Source organism: Lutjanus erythropterus, chromosome 18, assembly GCF_056507025.1.
Source record: "Lutjanus erythropterus isolate fLutEry1 chromosome 18, fLutEry1.hap2, whole genome shotgun sequence".
Classification (NCBI taxonomy): domain Eukaryota; kingdom Metazoa; phylum Chordata; class Actinopteri; order Lutjaniformes; family Lutjanidae; genus Lutjanus; species Lutjanus erythropterus.
The window spans coordinates 19519454-19540213 of record NC_139334.1 but is presented as its reverse complement, the minus strand read 5'-3'; the positions used below and the strand labels follow the sequence as shown (position 1 = coordinate 19540213).

At 40.3% G+C, this 20760-nt stretch overlaps 1 protein-coding gene across 4 annotated transcripts in view; it reads left to right on the top strand.

Annotated features, from left to right (window-relative positions):
• LOC146310940 (single-stranded DNA-binding protein 3) overlaps positions 1-20760 on the top strand; it is a 55954-nt gene that overhangs the window by 20733 nt on the left and 14461 nt on the right. For all 4 annotated transcript variants that reach the window (XM_084742255.1, XM_084742252.1, XM_084742253.1 and 1 more), the window contains exons 4-5: positions 323-407; positions 16358-16447. In XM_084742255.1, the coding sequence (XP_084598381.1) occupies positions 323-407; positions 16358-16447 (175 nt within the window). The remainder of the gene's footprint in view (positions 1-322; positions 408-16357; positions 16448-20760) is intronic.

Genomic DNA, 20760 nt, shown 5'->3' with positions numbered 1-20760 from the left:
CAAGTCAGTGTAACAGTTAAAGTTCAGGGTGAAGCAACTGATGCAGTCAGTGAACCGTCCATGCAGTCTGGTTGTGTGTGTGTCTGTGTGTCTCTGTGTGTGTGTTTTGAGTGAGTGAGAGGTTGATTGAGGGGGTCGACTGTGGCATTGTGTCCCTCTCACAGTGATGCTCAAGTGTATAAGAGGCAGTTTAAGAGCACTGGGCAGATAGTGAGAGTGTGTGAATGGGTTATGAATAGCTGTTATACATTTGCTTGTATTGCTCTGTTTGGTAACCTTTGACCTTTCCTCCACCCTCTCCAACCCCCCTCCCTGATTTCAGTGTATTCTGGGATTTGTATTGTGCGGCTCCAGACCGAAGGGAGACATGTGAGCACTCCAGTGAGGCAAAGGCCTTCCATGACTACGTAAGTGAAAGACTGCAGTCATTTTTCTTTTTTTTTTTTTCCCCAACAGATAATCGCTCTTTACTTACTGTGGAATCACTTGTTTCTTTATGCATCTGCTTGAGACACACATGTAAACACTGTGCGAGTTAATGGCGAGATTAAGTGTGAAAAGAGGAGTTGTGAAGTGGCACTCAAAAGAGCAGGTAGAGGATAATGTGCACAAGGACAGGGAAAATAATCATCAGCTGTACTAGGGAGCAAACCTTGACATGTTTCTGGAACATCTAGAAATAACAGCTGACTACAGCAAATCATAATATTTATGTCAAAACTCATACCACATATTTGTGTCATTTTGCAGCGCAATTGCAACAAAATTTGGTGTGTAAATTGTAAGAAAATATTGAAAAATGCCCTAAATTCCTTGACTTCTCTGACCAAAACAAAATTTAAGCTGCAGCAGGGCGATGTGTTGCATCAAACCAAGCGCTGAAGTTGTGTCAATAAATGAGAAGACAGAGTTACATCATGTGACTAACTTTGCAAAGGCAAAGAGTTCAGCAAAGACAACTAGTCTTAACAGTGAGAGACGTGGAAGTAAAGTGGAAGTAAAAATTTTAGAGGAACAACAAAAACAAATCACAAAATTAGTCTCTGTTAAGGAAGAGAGAAAAAAAGTATCCGACCCATCGTACGATCTCCGTCACACTGAAAAGGACGTACCATAGCTAATTTGCAAGCAGTTTTTTCTTACACATCACAACCACCTGAAACATCATCACAAAGTAAAACGTGATGAAGTTTTCTAGCCTCAGACATTTGCAGAAAATCGCTGCCTGGCCGCACAAACCAGGGATCAACTGATGTCTCCTATTGGCAGTCGGATTAAAAACAAAGATTCCTATAATTAGAAAAAATGCTGAATATTGGATGCGATAATCGGTCGACACCTAACACAAACATCTACAAGAGGAACGTTTTAGAGTCAGTCGTCATCCCTGACGAGCTCTAACAGATGCAACAATATTAGAAAGGCAGCATTTTCTATAGGTTGTGAAATGGGAGAAGCCAATAGTGTTTTTTTTTTTTTTTCTCTTATGATACTATTATCTTATAGATAATTTAACGATCGTGTACATTTTTGTTGTGGCCAGCAGCTTTAATTATTGAATTATTTATAACCTGGGACACCATCTTTTGTTCATCCATTTAAATACAGCAATACCCATGATCCTTATTTGCTGTTGCTATGGAAAAGACGTCAGTCCTTGTACCAACACTTGGTTGTTGCAGTTGAGAGCAAAAAGCGTTTCCATAATCACTAAGTTCATTTAAAAAAAAAAGATCAAGTGTTTAAAAGTAAACTGATATTAAGCTGCAGACTGTGTTTTCAGCTAGCGACTCATCTGAAAGACGTTTTAAGCTCTGTGCCTGGACGTTTCTTACCAAAAATGATAAACCTTTTGAGTCTTTTTTTTGTCTAAGTTCTCAGATTTTTAGCTTCTCAAATGTAACTGCTTTCTGTTTTCTTATCTTTATCTTGACTATCTGTCGGGAGACAGCGATCAAACGTTTTCACAATTTTTTGATTAATCAAGAAAATGATTGCTGGGTCAATCTATAATGAAAATAATTGTTACTTGCAGCTCTAATATGCTTTAGAGATACGTCCCCTGAGGTTAAATCTGTGATTTTTAGCTTTATAAATAACAAAGAGTGGAATTTTTGTACACCTGTAGGTGCAGTGGCACAGGAGAAGACCAAAGACTCCTGCACACAGTCTTCAACAACAATCAGAGATATTAAATAAGAGCGTTTCAGTATTGAAGTTCTGTGTGCCAAAACATTGATTGGAAATACCACTGATTGCAGGTGAAGAAGGCAGAAGTTTTCTTTTTTTCGTGCTTGCTTTTCAAATGGAATCAACTTGACTGAAGCTGAGTGAGAAAATCATAATCGTCCTGATTTTTATTCAGAATTATGTCGCTTTAAGTGTTTTTATAAGCGTGCGTCCTTGATTATTATTATTTTCTGCCTTTGTGCGCACGAAGCAGAAACTCTTCTTCCTCTCCCCCTGCCTTGATGCGCTCTGAGATCACAGGTCAGGGTCGGCGATGAAACAGCCTTTCCAGGGAGGTTGTTGGGATTCAGTGTCTTGCCCAAGGACACCTCAGCAGGGTGGCTGCTGGCTGTCACAGGTCCACATCCGTGGCAGAAGAAAGTCGTATTAATAACAGCTCCATCGTGCTGCTTAATAATACTGTAAATAACTGTGTTTTCTGTCCGCTAAGAAGAGGAACTGTAACTGTATCCACTTGTGTGTAAATGTCATGTGTTGTGATTGACACTGTGCGTCCTCTCTGGCCAAGACAGTGTGGCATTGTGTGTGTGTGTGTGTGTGTGTGTGTGTGCATGCGCGCGCATGCATGTGCGTGCATGCTGTATAGTGTAGGGAGATAATGGAATAGAGTTCTAATCCGGTAATCCCAGCACTGGGCCGAGGCTAAGCCAGGGATTTGTGTGTGTGTGTGTATGTGTGCGTGTGTGCGTGTGTGTGTGTGTGTGTGTGTGTGTGTGTGTGTGTGTGTGTGTGTGTGTGTGTGTGTGTGTGTGTGTGTGTGTGTGTGTGTGTGTGTGTGTATGTATTTTTGGACAGGGGGCATCTTTGGCAACCAGCCCATAGAAGGAGGGTGGAGGGGCTCACACCCTCAGTGCCAGAGTGCCAGTTAACCCTACGTGTGTGTGTGACTGTATAAATGTAGATGGGGGTGTGTGTGTGTGCGCTACATGGTTTCTTGCTGTCTGCTCCGAACAGTGATAAAGCGAAGGAGACGGGACCGGTTTAATTTTGGCTCCAGCCCCCTGAGGCTAGTCTCTGAGCACAGGTCCTTTCTACTGGTTTCAAAAGAATGAGCTGGGTAGAGGCATCGCAAGAAAAAAAAACAATATTTCACCTTTACCTCAAAAGAGTTTCTTAGTCTTTTGAGGACTGCTAGATTGCAAGCCAGCATTAAAGAGGCATTATCACAGTTCTCTCTGCTGGGCGCAGCAAAGGTTTATGGCAACTTTTTCTACAAGTCCTGACACTGGTTATTAAAAGTAATCCAGGAGCGGATAGATGGTCATCTTAGAGTGACTTAGTGGTTAATTTAGGTCCAGTTTTGGTTTTTATCAATGCATCTGATTCACCAGAGATGCAGGTTTATTGGGTTTAGCATTTGGAAAGCGGATAAGAGTCCATTTTTTCCTAGATTCATATCTTTATTTTGATGTGTTTTTAATTGATCTATTGCACACGGGCTTTTAGCTGAGGCTTAAATGGCTCAACCTATCTTAAATACAGAATTTACTGGTTTTTACTATTTCATTGTGATGACATCGACAGATCTTCTTTATTTGATTTTTAGCTGAAGTGAGCTTGGACAGTAAGAAGAATTAAATTGTCCAATAATGTTGTGTTGTAGAGCTTGTGTGTCTCAGCTACATTAATTTAAACTGGCATGCATGCATGCTGTCTGCTACATTAATGGAAAATAAACAATTTGCGTTACATTATTCAAACAGCATGTTGTACATAAATTAATTTGCTGGTTTCATTAGCAGTGTTAATTGTTGAATCCGTCTTAAAACCAGGTAGCATCATAATGGTTTTAAAAATTGTGAAAGTGGACTTTGTCTAATTTACAGAGATCGGGATCCCATTTTTTTTTCTTGTGAAGTACTAGAGAGTTTTCTGGGTTTGTCCCAGGAAATTCGTCAGAGGAAGTGGACAGTGCTGCTGCCAATCAGATCCTGGTTCAGTTCAGGTGCTGAGTGTACAGTCGACTCTCCCCAGCTTTGCTGTGTGTTTCTTCGACGAAGCTAATATATATCATAAAAGTTCAGAGTAAGCACTCTCCACTTCAGTCGAGTTGGGGCTGTAATCCGCCACTATAATACACTGTTGGAAACCCTGAGCCTCAGAATTATCAAACACTAAAAATTATTCAAATTAAACAATTTGACGGGGGAGCATCGCTCATTCCTTCAGCAGCTCAAAGCTTGTAAGCAAAGTTTCCATCCAAGTTTAGCACAAATTTGAGCAAAAATATCCCAGAAAATCAGCAAAAACGTCCACTACTTGGGAGAAAAAGGTTCCATGGACATTTCTTTCTGCTTGTTGTGGTTTTGAAAGAGGTATCAAGTATTGTTTTTAATACTGGTATTATATCGAAGTTTAAAATCCTGGTATCATGGTATCATCATCATTCTCTAGCACTAAATCTGCTGCCAGCACTGTGTTACCTGCAGTTCTGTTGTTGCTGCTTCTTGATTCCTTCATCACACCTTTTCTCTATATTTTACCTGCACTGTTGCTCTTCACTTTCTTTACACTTCTGCCTACTTTTATCTCTTTTCTCACACTCCTTCCCCGCTCTTCTTCCTCTCCTCTCCTGTATTTCTGTATCTCCAGCCTGTTCGCATCATGTTGTCTCTGCTACACCCCCACATCTGCATCTTTCCTCCGTATACCTCCCCCTTCTCCTCCCATCCTCTTTACTATATCTCTTACTCTCTCCTTCACCCACGCCCCCTCTCTCGTCTCCATCGCCTTATCGCTCACTCCCTCTCTCTGACTCCCCTCCCCGCCTCACCACCACCACTACTACCTCTGTTCCCGAGAGAAGATTGATTGGCTAATCTAGCTGTTTACCCACAATGCCTAGTAGTGCCGAGAAGGAGAGGGTGGTGTAGACAACATGAAGACACAACCAAGAGGCAGTTGAGGTATTTGAAAATGGAGCTGAGTTGGCAAATCTCAACACTTTGAGAGAAAAGGGGAAATAGAAGATGGGCTTGTTTTTCTTTTAATTTAAATGGAGTAACTGAAGGAGGTCCGTATGTGTAAATATCAACACACTAAAGATAGATTTATGTGAAATTAAATGGGCTATCGGCTATTTTAGAAAAACAAAACCTATTATTTTAGTAAAATAATGGCTCTTACATTCATGCAAAGTTGCATTTCATCTAAAATTACACTCATTTAGCAGTTAAATTTATATGACTGAGGCAGATAATATGATAATGCAATATATTGTTCGTTTTTAGTTCTAATTGTATATGTTACAGTAAACCTATAAGATAAGAATAATAATTTCACCTTTTCTCAAGCAAACATTGTCAAAATTGCTGGAAGCATCCTTTCTTAATGTACCTCCTCATGCTTTTTAAGGAAGGCTCTGATGTAATTTATTGTCCTCTTTCCTTAAATGTTAATGAATTATTTAAACCCAGCTGTATTAGTTACAGTTAACTGTCTGTTAAGTTGCAGGTTTCTTTTACCGACCAAGCTTTTTTTTTTAATCCTCGACTGGATTGTAAAAACAGCTCTCATTTAAGTATACTGCTGCCTTCACTACCATTATGCAGCACTTCAAATAACAAGCAATGTGTGTTTTTTCTTTGACTTTAAGGCCAAGATAATTTTCATTGCAGCTGACTCAAAAGAAGCTCTATTTTCCCGGTTGATAGCTGCATGCATTCCACCTTAACCTCCGTTTTGCCTCTTCTTTCCGCCAGCAGTATCAGTGCTCTGTAATGGAAAATGTGAAAAGAGCTCCATTAAACTTGATAATTAGCTGCGTGATAAAGTTAGGGAAAAGTGCAATACACATGTTGAACATCCTGATGTGTTACTGGAGTGAAGGCAGCAGTTTGTCTCTGCGTGTGTGGAAGAACGGAAGGCAACGTGAAACTGCAGAAGAACAGACAACAGCAGCTCCCGACTGGAGGGAATACTGAGGGATGTAAAATAATATTATTAAATTACACTTGTGATACTCTTCACACACTGCTGCTGGATGACACTGACAGATAGTGGTCGAATGATTTAAGTTTTTCAATGGCTGATGCCAATGTTTGGAGCGCAGGGCAGCTGATATATAATGCTGATATCAAAATAAAATAAATGTTGTATAAATTCATTATTCCACATGCATTGCATGCTTATCTTAGCCAGTAATATGTTGTTTTAGATGGATTTTTTTTCATTAATTAATGAAATAGAAAAAGGCATTGGGTTATGCTGTAGCTTTAAAATATGACTGATATTTAAGGTCATTCAGCCATATCATTTTGCATATTATAACATGTATTAAACACAGGCCAGCAACAGTTTTGGATTATATTTACTGCCATTTTGGATGAGAGAGATGTGTTAGCGTTTTGAAAAAAACAATGGTGACTAAAGAAATTTAGGCAAACATTTGCAGCAGGATGCATCAGAGTTATAGCACAGGGTACGTAACTTTTTTACCTTCCCAAACTTCACAAGCAGCTAACATTGTTCTACAGCAGCCACACTGACAAAGCTGCCCGCAGATGTGTCTGCAGATGTTTGATTAACTGTTCTGAGTAATTTTTTTGAAAGACAAAAAAAAAGTCACAATTCTCTGATTTCAGCTTCTCAAATGTGAGTGTGTTCTGTTTTTTTTACTCCTGTGACAGTAAAGTGAATATTTTTTGAGCTGTGATCAAAGCAACATTTGAGGATATCACCTTGGGCTTTAGGAAACAATTATACGCTATCTTCTGACATTTTATGAACCAAACAACTAATTGATTAATCAAAGAAATTATCTACAGATAAATGAAAGTATTCATCGGTTGCAGGCCTGCTGCAGACAACTTTTATTGGCCTCGTGAGAGCAGGCATTAACTGATGCTGATTATCTCAAAATGCCAGATAATTGGCCTCTCACTGCTGGCAGATATTAGTCTAATATTGTAAATCATGATTTTGTTACTCGCCATTAAATACGCACTGACCTACAAACACCTAAAAGAAGCTCTACTTCCATGTATGTGACTCAGTGTGTGACTATCGGTTAGTGTTATGCATAGATTTATGCCTTTAAATATACTAAAAACTTTCATATCTGTGTCTAAAACAATTCAAATAAATGTACAAGTGGCTGGAGACAAAACATTGTATGGTTCCATATATTTTACTGCACATTTTGTGATTTTAATTCAAGCTTGTGGTATCAAGAGAGTGTGGCTGTGGCCAAAATAAACTTTAATTTGCATCAGGTTTCCTCTTATTTGACACTCAGGCTTTCAGGCAGAGGCAGTGGACCACCAGTGTGGGTTTTCTTTGGCCCCTTCCACTCCATGATAGATCATCTTTTAATATTACTAACCCCGAGCATGCACACAGAGAACAAGTCGGAGTGGATAGGGTGAGGGTTTAGAGTCCGGACCGGGATTGACCGATTGACTCCACATCGCCTAAGAGCGGTCCGGGCAGCAAAAGGCGAACGTTTGTGGGCAAACTTGGTCCTGTTTTGTTATATTAATGTCTTAACAAGAAGAAACGTAACATCAGCATCTACTCCAAGTGTAGAGAAAGTCTCTTACTGTAGTTGAAGCGATATTCCAGTTCACACTTGTTCTCATTCTCCTCCATATTCTTGTCTTTTCCTCTCTCCTCTGCCTTCCCTCTGGAGTGTTGGCTAAGTGGATGTTGTGTCTGCAGCATGTATTAGTGCTGTCATCCGGTGTGTGTGCACGTGTGTTTGCGTGTGCACGGGTCCGCCTGTCTGGTTCAGCACGGCTACCTTGGCAGCAGCTTTTGGGGAAGCGTGCATGTGTGTGTTTGGTGCGCCAGTTTAGAGGACCAGCTGGGCTTTCAGAGATTGTGTGTGTGTGTTTGTTTGTCAGACGTGACGGTGAGAGTAGCAGCCGTATCCTGTTGCTCCAGAGCGAAACACACTGTTTTGACTGGGCTGATAAATTAGCTAGATCACCACAGTCAGCTATTTTTCCTCCCGTCTCCGCGCACTCTTCCATCCTCACTCCTTCACCTCCTCCTCCTCCCTCTCTCTGTGCGCAAAGGACAGCAGGTCAAGGAGACAGTGATGAGGTACATATCAGTGTGAACCAGAATGTAGATTAGTACCCTCTCCAGGCAGGGACACACATAAATACAGACACACACACACACATACACACACACAGATACATTCCCCGTCTCTTCCTACCTCTCCCCTCTCTCCATCCAGTGTTTATGTCTCTGTCTTTATCCCTGTGAAAGGTATCAGGCGGAGGTCAATAATGTGTTGAGCACTATTGATCTGTCCGGGAGGTCCTATGGGTGAGGGAGAGGCAGAGGGAAATGGAGAGGGAGGGATCAATGCTATTCTGTACCAGCCCATCTACATACTGTACTGTAGCAGCCAATCAGATCATTAGTCTTTTGTTCTCTGATGGATTATTCATCAACGTTGTGGGTTTGTACTAAGGAGCAAAAGCAAGCGCAACATGGTGTCCTCGCAGGGAGCCACAACTGTGGATTAACACGTCACAGTTTGAATATTTTGCCACAAATTAACATTTGTGCTGCCACATGGAGGTGGAAATGTTTATTAAACTGTACTTTGGCTTGTCTTAATTGAAGCTGAGTGAATGTTTACGAAAGGAATCAAAGGTTGTTGCAGCTTTTTTGCCTGAAGCAACATCTAAATCGTCTTTCCACAGACCAAACCAGATAACACCTCTCTGACCTGGAGCTTCACTACATTATTTCTGTTGATTTAAGAGCTGCGACTAAGGATTATTTTCATAGATTAATCTGCCGATTTTTTTCCTTGATTAATCGTTTGGTCGATAATGTGTCGGAAACGGTGAAAAATGCCCATCACGAGTTCACAGCCCCCCGTGATCCTGGGGCAGTAGCCTCTGGTAGGGTCTCTCAGTGCAAATTGGTCCCAAGGGAAGAGCCAGACTAAGTACAATGCACAGACTCTATGAAACTACCAAAATGGAGCTGCAGCACTGTGCCTGGATGGGGAAGTTAAGGCCCTCACCTGAAACCTGACCTGGGAGGGGAGTTTCCTGGCGAGCGTCTGGTGGCTGGGCTTTGACCCATGGGACTCAACCAGGCACAGCCCAAAAGACTGACATTGAGATGCTGGTCTGGTGTTTTGTGAGCTGAGTGGCAGGCAAAGGTGGGGACATAAGCCTTGTGTTCGTACATACTTGCTGGTTTGAGCTACCTGCTTGAAGATATGTCTTTATCTGATGACAGACTGTTGAGACATGCGCCTCTAAAACAAATAAATACATCTCATTTCCTATGAAGTCTTCACAATAAATGTCCCCCTTTATTTTCTTATTTAGAAGCTTTTATTATGAAACAGCAAAATCAGGAAATGTCGAGTTTTCATTTGCAGTAACTTATTATGGCTCCTATCTGAATCTTGCAACGCGTGTTTGTTTTAGATGGATAAATTGGGGTCGTCACAGGTTGGGTGCTGTGGCAAGGTGTCATCACAGCCGCTTAGAGGCAGGTCAGGCATGCTTTGGTTCTACTTCGGAAATGGACCAGCTCAGGCGCAACTCTGCACAGCTTGGTACGTCATAACTGGTAATGAAAATGCAAGTCCAAAACATGCATTGTTTGATTCAGCGCAGCCCAGAGTGCCAAATGAAAAGCCCCATTAGAGAGGTTCACAGACGCTATGAATTGGCCAAGTGGCTGCAACACCTCACCTGAATTAGGGGAACTGGAGGCCCTGTCCTGGAGCCAGATCTGGGAGAGGAGCTTGCCGGTGTCGGGCATAGCCCAAAAGAACAACATGAAGCCGCTCCCCTGTGGGTCCACCACCTGCAGGGATAGGCCTCGGGGTCGCGTGATTTGTAAGCCAGGAGGCAGGCAAAGGTGGAGACCTAGTCATGCTGACACCTGGCATCCCAGACTGTTCCCAACCCAGGGTGAAGTCTACAGGTGACACGTATTATTTCTTACCAACAGTCCCAAACCCAAAGATATTCTGTTTAATTCACCATAAAAATAGTTGCCAATGAGTTTCCTTTCAGTTGACTGAAGGATTAGTAAATCATTATAGTTTACTTAATGATTTGTAAAATATTTTTCTGAACTTTGTTAAGTTACATCCAAGCTCAATACAAGTATGTTAAATAATGTTATGATACATGCTTTATGCTTTTAAAGGAATTTCTTTATTAATATGCATTTTTGGGGATAGATGAGACATGATTAAAATAAGTGGAAGGAGGATGACATGCAGTAAAGGGCCCTTGTGAGATTTGGATGTTCTGGTTTGGTCATTCAGACCACAGAGCCACCAGGGCACCCAATGAATGCAGAAGTGTCATTACAAAAAAAGAAACAGGTGGATGCTATCTGTACAAACGTCCACAAACCTTGGAGTGCACATGGTCAGATAACGTCTTCATTTTATTTTGCTGGAGTTACACATACAGTATGCTCTATTAATAATACATACCAGTCAGTAAAGATTTTTATTGGGTATTTTCATGACCTACAGTGCCATTAGCTCCTTCTCTCTAGAGGTTGGAGTGACAAAGTAGTTGAACTCTTTCCTATTTCCACTTTAGCGTTCTTGTCGATAACATATTACTTTTTACTTATTTTTTTTATGTTATGGCAAAGAAAATCCTGCTTCATGGCTGTATAGCCATTTAAGTTTGAGCTATAAAAACTCATAGTTGGTGTAGTTTTTCTTAATATAGTGACTGAGTCTGTAGATCCTTAAATATAGTAAATTTAAAGAGACTGACAGGGTTATATTATGCTGTAAAAAAAATGCTAAAGTTAGCAGTTCTCCATCCAGAACTACTGAAGCCACAGCGATGAGCTTCAGTTCAGCTCTGTAGTCCACATACTGTATTATTGATAGTCAGGTAACATAAAAAAAAAACTTACCTAATATTATTTTTATGCAGATGTGGCTCCGGGATGCTTTGACATTGTGTTTGTGTAGTGCTGCCGAGGAAGGCCATTAAAATATAGTTCACAGTTTAAACAGTGTAAATATTCGCAGACATTTGAAAATGTGTCCCGTGGGTTTTGTTGAACTTTCAGCCAGCTTCAATGAAAGAAACTTATTCTTCTCCTTCCTGCAGCATGTCAGGCATTAAAGCCCTTTCAAGTTGTGCTTCCTTTGCGCACTCATTCATTTACAGGCTCTCCTTTTCTATACGTTCAGCCTGAAAATGAATAATTCAATTCGACTACATAAAGCCATGTTCATTATATCAACTAATTAGTGAGGCACTAATGTCTACACTCTCGTCTTGTTCTTTGCATAAAGGTACGCTTTCATTGTCCCCGTATATCTGTGTGTTTCGTCTGCATCAGCGCTCATTGTTTACCTGCACCAATGTCAACAAGACAAATTCCTGTAGATTTACTTTCTTGGTGAATCAAGTTATTCTGATTCAAGGAGGCAGGCTTGTCACAAGGTTTCCTGACAGTCTGCCACTTCTGAGCGTTGAGTTGAAATGGAAAGGTAGATATAGGCGGTACTGTGGGCGCCACTACAAAAACTAAAAAAGCACTGTTGGATCCTTTCGTTTTTCCCCAGGCCAGTTGGTTTTAATAAAGACCGACTGCATACTAAATCTACCTTTGCTGGTGGCAACAGTGTGTTCTCTGCTTTATGTGCTTTCAGTTTGCATTCAGTTTCAATCAGCAAAATGTGGAAATCACAAGCAGTAGAGGCTGATAAATACTGGATTTTTGGGGCCAATCTCAATACCAATATTTTGGGAAATGTCCTTTATGAATAAATAAATCTAGAAAAGGAAAGCAAAGGTACTAATTTTACGCCAACAAAAAATCCTGTACACGTCAAAGTAGCCAGCTTTTCTTAAGTTTTTCCTGTTATTTTGAATAATTATGCATAGACTATAACTAAAACACTTTATAGAAAAATAAGTCAAATAAGGGCTGCTTATAAAGTTAAAAGAAAATCTGCATTACATTCTTAAAAAAAAAAAGGTTGTCATACCAGCTCGTATTGGACAACATATATGCACATATGCCAATACAGTTATAGACCAATTTAGCTGAGATAATATCAAACAAAAAAAACAAAAAAACAAGCAGATAGTAGGGTTCAGAGGAAAAATTAGGATGAATAACTAGCACTTATTTAGTAAGCTTTATGCTAACATATGTGAAGCGCCTTTGTGTTGCTAACAGACATTAGCATCACAATCACAATAATAGTTTCTAACCAAATGGATCCATTTTATTTCACATGCTTAACATAAAACAACATGTGAGCTCATACTTTCAGGCACATATTTTATCTGCTCTGCGGAAACAAACTAAAACATGCTGACTTCGTTTTGCTAACTCAGTCTGCTACTGGCTTCAGCACTCCACACTGACCAGCTACAGCAACATCGCGGGGTCAAAACTCAAACTGTGTGCAGTTTTCAGGGGCTCTATTCATTTTGGCCTGACATCTGATTTCATTAGTTATTTTCTTTTGGCACTTTATACTTAATATTTCTTCACTTTTGTATTTGTCTCATTGTTCAACGGCATTCAGAGTGGAAGTCAAAAGAATGACAATGAACACTTTGACACGTCGTAGTAGTCTGATGAGCAGAAATAGCTAGTTTACTTCAAAAAAGTACTTTATTTTCTAGTTTTATTTGCAATATAGAAATTATGCTGCTGAAATAAAACTGAAAGATTGACTGGCATGTGTGTAATTCAACTTTTTCACATGGTCTAGTATAAAAAAAGCAAAAAAAATCACCATAAATTGTAATATCGACTCACAATACTTGTAAAATCCCGATACTTATTGAATCAGCACCCAATTATCATGATAATATTGAATCGGGAGTTAAATTTATCTTTCCAGCTCTAGCAGATAGTAGATCATTAAACGCCAATAACAGTAATGTGACTAAATAACTGATTGTAAATGCAAATCTGTCCTTTTTAACATTTTCTTCTATTTTTTCACCTTCATATTTTTTCCTCTTCTGCCTCACTCTTGTATCTTCTAACTCACTCACTCCTCTATCTCACTCCTCTCTCCCTCTCCTGCATCTTCTTATTCTCTCTCCCTCTCTCTGCGCTCCTGGAGCGGGGGATGCCAGGGGGACAGAGTGCAGATAGGACCTGTCTCCATAGCAACAGCTTCTGCAAGCTGCTGACACCCTACTGGGGGGGCTGAGGGGAGGAGAGAAGGTTGTGATGGGGAGGAATAGTACAGGGGTTGGGGCACAGGGAAGCTGTACGTGTGTTTGTTTGTGTGCGTGCGTGCGCGCCAATGCCGGGAAAATAAGTGAAGGGGGTCACAGAAAGGAGAAAAGATGGAGAGAAAAGTGTGCAGAAGAAGAAGAAGAGATGGATGGGAGGGAGGGAAGAAAGGAGGGAGCATGGAGGAGGAGAGAAAGAGGCAGCCGACCCTGCTTCTTCCCCAGGGACTCAGTGGCCTGCTCATGTTCACTAGCAGAATTAGCATAAAGATGGGGGGAGGTGTGTGCGTGTCAGTGTGTGTACGTGTGTGATTTTTCAGTTATTATGTGTGCTGGTTTCAGATAGTCCAGAGAAGAAGGGCAGCGAGTGTATTTGTGTACATGCGTGTAATTGGTAGTATGCGTTGTTGTCCAAGCACATAGTATGTGTAGTGTGTTCGTTAGGTGTGCGTGCTGGTGGAACGGTAGGTGTGTGCGCGCGTGTGTGTTGTGAGAGCGACTCCCTCCCCTGGGTCTTAAACCCCCTCCCTGTTCTGGTCCTGTAGCCTGCGGTTCCCTCCTGTCTGCTTCTCTGTACTGAAGGGCTGCACTTTATGAGCCTGTGATGCAACTCTTTGTGTGTGTCTGTGTGTGTGCGTGCGTCTGTGTTTGCGTGTGCATGTGTGTGTTTGTTCCGGCGCGCTTATGTAAGCACTCTGAACACGCGTCTCCATCTATGTGTGTTGACAAGAATACAGTTATATCATATTTAACTCCCGGGCTGAATCATTCACCCCCTCCCCTCCATCCTAGATTCGAGTTTTATTTTTCCATATTGTTTGACTGACGCAAAGGAGATTGGAAACAGCAGTATTGGTAATAGTTAAGCAGTTGCTCTCATCAGGTGTTACAGTTGATTTTTGCTTTTAAGCATCTTTTGCTCTCCAGACTTCAAACTGGAGATGTCCCGATCGAGTTTTTTTTTTTAGCCTTATCCTGATCCAAGACTTTTTAATATTGAATATCTACCAACACAGAGGCCGATCCAATATTTATATTCACTTAAATGTTGATTAAATATGAATCTGATACATTAAAAGAACAGCTGTAGCCTACAAAATCATGCCCACCTTAGTTTTAAAGATTTAATTGATCCAAATACTGAAGTTGTTCAGCTTAAATAAAAAAAAAAAGTCTAAGTGAAAGAATGCAACTCCTGAAACTGATGTGAAGTGATCAGCTAGACGGAGAATGTTTCACTCTATTGGATTTGTTGAAACTACAGAAAGTTCACTCTGATATCAACGTTTAAAAGTGAAGATTTGGCTGATAGTCTATGCCGATACAGATGTGTTTCACGGTTGTTTATTTTGTTTTCATGGTTATTTAATCATTTGTTCAGCCAGAGAAACGAAACAATCTTCATTCGTCTCTAAAACAGGAGCTGGGTATGCTAGCTATTGTTGTCTGGATCCAACCGCAAATAACCACCATCAAAACATTAAATGAGCACAAAACTAATGCGAAGCTTTGATGTGTTTATGTAGAAAATGTTGTAATTTAGTGTTTTGTTAAATGGATTGTTGCAGTTGAGCAAAAGGGAAGAAAAGAAGCATCATTCTTACGAAGAGAAGATTTAAAAAAAAAACCTCAACTTATTTGCTGATGACGTGTTGCTAAATTTTTAAGTGGTGTAAAACATTTGATTATAATGTCTTTAGAATTATAAAATGAGAATTTTAGATAGGAGGATATAAATTATGTAAAAATAAAATGTAATCAGGCCAGTTATAAAAAATGCATGGGTATATTTTATGGACAGAATTTTTAATCTTCAATCGAGGAGAGGAAGATATGGGAACGCTTTTATATTTATTAATTTGTAATATACAAAATACCATAACAATATACTATATCTACCTTGAACAATAGACCTTATGAACCAAATAAAAACAGAAGACTAACTTATGTTAAAACTGAGCTCAGGATTTGGAAATATATGATCCACAGTGAAACTAAATTCCCAGACTACAATGCTAATAGTTAAAAATGGACTATTAATAAACATGGTGCATTTCCTTCACTTACAGGCCAAAAAACTATGATAATCTATTTGTAAAATTTAACACTTTAGCAGCCATTTTGCAGACTGAAGAAATTATTTTTCCTTTTTATGAAGGTATGATTTTTGTGTCTGCTGCTTCGATTGCAATGTGCTAAACTGGACTAAACATACTGACAGGTCTGTTGTTGTTTATGGTGTTTCAGGATCGTCCCAAGATTCAGTTCTACATTAACATGTTCCCACAAACCATGAAAGGTTGTCATTGTTATCTTGATTTGCATACAAGAAAACCAAGGAGGAGTTCTGTTGAGACATGATGTCTGAGAGGTTACATGTCTTCAAAATAATTAAACAAGACCCGATGAATCATCGCACACCTTGCAGATTAACAAGTTTTGACATAAAAGCAACAACTTGTATTGGTCAGTAAAGCACTTCTCCTCAGTTTGCAGTAGTTTGTATGATGATTGCCTAGATCACAGGATGGCTGTAGTCTGCTCTCTTTACAACTCTCAATCAATGAAACTTTATGAATGTCTGACTCTTGTAGAGATTAATAATAACATTTTGGTGGATTTCTCCTTGAAACTTTTCTGTCAGTTTACAGAAGGAGTCGAGGTGTCTCCTCTTCTGTCTCTACCACTAAGATGAGGAAGCAGTTTAAAGTTTGGGACAGAGGGCACTTTTTTTTTTTCCTGAATTAACCATTGAACTTTAGATGAGGGGGGCAGGAGTTTGCTGTGATTGCAGGTGCAGACACTGCCCCCTGTAGTAATTTGCAGGCCAGTGCATCATGTACATAAATATTACTGTAGAGCATTTAGAGCGACACACACTGACACAAAACGCACAATAAAACACCATATTTAATCACTGTGTTTGTGTGTTTCAGAGCGCAGCGGCAGCGCCCAGCCCTGTGATGGGCAACATGCCCCCGAACGACGCCATGCCAGGCGGTCCCATGCCCCCAGGCTTCTTCCAGGTATGACTTACCCCCCTCTGTCACTGTCCTGTGCCCTCCTCCATCTCTCCATCACCTACAAAACCAACCTTCTTTTGATACCTTATCTTGTTCTCTCAAACATGCATCTATGTCTGACTCTTGAAAAAATAGACGTCAATATTTTAGGCAGTATTTACATATTCTTTTAATTCCATCCTCAACACATGCTCTGTGATAATGATTCTTTATTATTCAGTTACCAAAGAAGTTTTAAAGGAGGTTTTAAGTGAGTTTTAAAGGAGACCACGGCATTTAGAAATTGTTCACCTGCTGACAATCACCACCAGTATTTCCATGATTAATTGGCTGATCATTTAGTCTCTAAAATGTCCAAAAAATGCTCATCGCAATTTCTAACAGCCCGTAGAGACATCTTCAAATTGCTGCTTTGATCCAAGCAAAAATCCCAAACTCAAAGACTCTTCATTAACTGTCATAATGACAAAGAAATACAGCAAATCCTAAGAGGATGGAACCCACAATTTTTTGATATTTTTCCTTGAAATTTGACTGAAATGATTAATGGATTATCAAAATAGTTAGAAACTGATTTTCTTTGGATTGACTAATCCAGGGGTCTGCAACCTTTTTTCTCAAAGGAGCCATTTTTGGCCAAATAATCACTTAAGGCCTACAATATAAATTAAAATGTAAAAAAATATTATTTGTCATTAATTTCCATATATTTTTTTGTCAAAGCTACAGGGACCCAGAGGAAAGGCGCAAAAGAGCCACAGGTTGCTGATCCCTGGACTAATCAATTAATCGTTGCAGCTCTGTTGACGATACATTTTCCCGCCAATCCGATGAGTTTTACATGGTTTATTTAGCTTCAGAAATCAGCAAATTTGGAGATGCATGATTTTCACAGGACTATGCCACTTAAATGTGATAGAAAAAGTTTATTGTTCAACTATAAAAACCATTCAATGCATCTTAATTGCAAATTATTTATCATATATTTATGTTTGTAAACTCAACCTGCCTCACAAAATTGAGTGTCAGTCTGGGTGTAGTAATTAGGTCCCTCACACGAAAGTCAGTAATCAAGTTTAATCAGGTGACACAACAATTCCAACTCTCCTACTTATTTTTCCTCTCGTCCCAAACATTGTTTATCCCACTCTTGATGTTTACACCCACCAGAGCCTCTGATGTTCATTCATCTGCGGCTCGCTCTCGCCGGGACACTGTCAGACGGATTTTCATGATTCAGCCATCCCGTATTCATCCTCTCTCCACTCCTCCATCTCCATCTCCGTCTCTGTCTCTGACCTGTCCCGGCTCTGTGAAGGGAAAGGTTTTAGTGTGGGAGATGGCTGTCTGAAGAGTGAAGAGAATGAGACGCGCACACACACAGATACATATACAAACACACACATACTCGCAAACAAACACACACGCACATCCTCCGTGAGGCAGTGGTGTGATGGACAGCACTGGCATTTGGCAGGAGGCACGATAAGGTGGTGGAGAAGAGTGGGAGAGAAGAAGCGAGTGACACGTTAGATGGAGGGAGGGGAGGGCAGCATGGAGAGAGAGATGAAGAGGGGTGAGAGGAAGAAGAGAGGGAGATGTGAAAGATCACCGCCACCAGGACTGTAGCCCAGTGTTTGGTTCTGTGGCTACCTACCACTCCATTGTTTGCTCGCTGAGAACGAGGCAATGTGCTGGGAGGAGGAGGAGGATGGTGGTGGTGGTGGTGGTGGTGAAGGGTGGAGGAGAGGGGGGGGATTAGTGAGAGTACGACTGTGAATAAGCAAGGGGAAGGGTGGGGGGAGAGAGGGTGAGGAGAGACGCATGGAAGTGCTATTTATAACATTGGTGGGGGAGTGAGATTGGGAGAGGGTTTGTGTGTGTGTGTGCGTGCATGTGTGTTTGTGTGTGTGTTGCGTTCAAGGGACCTTGTTGTAACAGGAAAGCTTTGGTTGTTTGCTGCAAATGTGGTTCATGCTCATAGTTATAAGTGCCATGATTCATTTGAAATCTTTTCAATCGGTAATAGTTCTGTCATTGTACTGACTGAGTACTGAATACTTTAGTGACGCTCTACTTTGAGAGACATATTAAGTGACTGTACAACAAGTTTGTCTGAATAAAATGGTCTAAAATTGGCTAAATTTTGATTTAAATCGAGAACTGTCTGATCAGAGATGACGTAAAAAGGACGAAGCCTGCACGTGCAATGATTGTTGTCATCGGTTAATCTTCTAACTATATTTTATGTTTAATTGATGAATCATTTTGGCTGTAAAATGTTAGAAAATATTAACTCCCCATGATCGTTTCTGAAGACCCAAATTAATCTCTTCAGATTTCTCTTTTTGTCTGACCAGCAGCTCAAAATCCAAAGATAGCCCTCCCCAAAAGACTTAAATAGTTGATTATTAATTTCACTTTATCCCTGGAGTCACGTTACCTTACCAAAAAAACATATCCCTAATGATTTTCTCACAGTGAGATGTATAAGTGTATGAAAAAGATAGCACACTGATACCAGATCAACAACCAGGAGCAGCAGATGCCCTGAGCTGAGGTATCTGAATTGGTATCAGAGGAGAAAAGGTTGGTGGATTGTTGCGGTCCTTTAATCTATAACACAAATCTGACCAGATTAGAGCTGCAACTATTAGTTGATTGTTAGAGAAGTCAGTCAGCTGGTAACTATTTTGATAACTGATTAATTATTAAAGTAGATTATGAAGCAAAATGCCAAATATTTGATGGTTTCAGTTTCTCAAATACGAGTACTTTTGGTAAACTGAATATCTTTGAATTTTGAACTTCTGGTTCTGGTTCTGTACATCATCTCGGGCTCTGGGAAGTTGTGATGGACATTTTATACTATTTTCTTATGTTTTATACATCAAACCCTTAACTGATTCATTGACAGAATAATCTGCAGGTTAATCAAGAATTGAAATGATCATTAGTTGCAGCTGTAGACCAGATATTCAATGCCAGTTTTTGATGCTCACTATTCAGCTCTTTCAGGACTTTTGTGCACTGGTTTGTACTTGACCTGTATTGGCACAACACAGGTGATATTTATTGAAGCCTTTTGAGACAAACTGGCACATTTCTTTGTAGTTTCACCTTCAGAACTACTGTCGACACATGCTTGGCCTTGCTAACTGTAGCTGTATACAGTGTGTGTGTATATATATTTATATATATGTATTTATACCACCAAACTCACCAAGGCAGCACATGTCTCCTTGCCTTGGAGGGATACATGGAAGAAATGGGCTGTTGCATAATGAGTTATTTATTAGGGGTCGTTAACCCCTTGTCTTGGGGTGAAATGTCAGCAATAACACAGCAGTGAGTCTGAGAAGCTGGGGGTTGCTTCCGTTGTGAACAGAGATACTTTGTCATACAGACGTAGGCTCACAATAAGCAGGAAAAACTCCCAACTCTAACTTGTTTTTGTCTGTCTCATCTTTGTGGTTTGAAGTTGCCACTAGTGCCCTGTCCTGCTGCTGCTGCCTGTCCTGTTGCACTTAGTCTTTGGCAACACTGCCCCCGTGTGGTTGAGAGGCAAACTACCTGAGGTCCTCTAACTTAAGGTGTTTGTGGGTTCATCTCTGTCAGCGTAGCCACACATGTTGAGGCCATCCAGCAAAGGAATTATGCTTAACTTAAGTGTTTTTTTTAACCTGGGCCCTATTTTTGCACCTTTTTGGCTGTGACTAACAACAGTGTTTGAAATTGGTCCAGTATTGAGGGATGGTGTTACTACACATCAGCTAAGTATCTGAAAACATTGTAGAAAGGGTCCCTACAGAGAAACTTCTTTCTTTTAAAAGAAGAAACATTTTGTTCAACCAGCAATAGCCGTTGTTCTCAGCAAACTAACCAGAGTCTCTTTGCAAAACTGTAGTTTTAACATCATCATCATCAGCTTCCTTCAGACTTGACAGAAACAAAATAAAACTCATCAAAAACCTCGTGGCTCTCCTTCCACTGCTCCAACAATCACCAACTTTGTTTTTTTGTTCAATATCAACCCTTTATTCACAGTGTTAGATGTGAAAACACTCAGGCTCTACACACAATTTCTCCCTGCTGCTTCTCCCTCTCACTCTTCTACAGATATTTTCACATCTAACTCGGTGCAAACAACATAGCTTATTGTCTACATAACTTTTCATTGTTGTAATCGTCGCTTGCTCCTGTAAATTCCATTGCAAAAACAACTAAAAACATCACAACATGCATCAGTTTTTTAAGAAAAGCTGCTGTGGCATCAGGTATTTTAGGCTGCAACAATCCAAAAAAAAGCCTGTGAC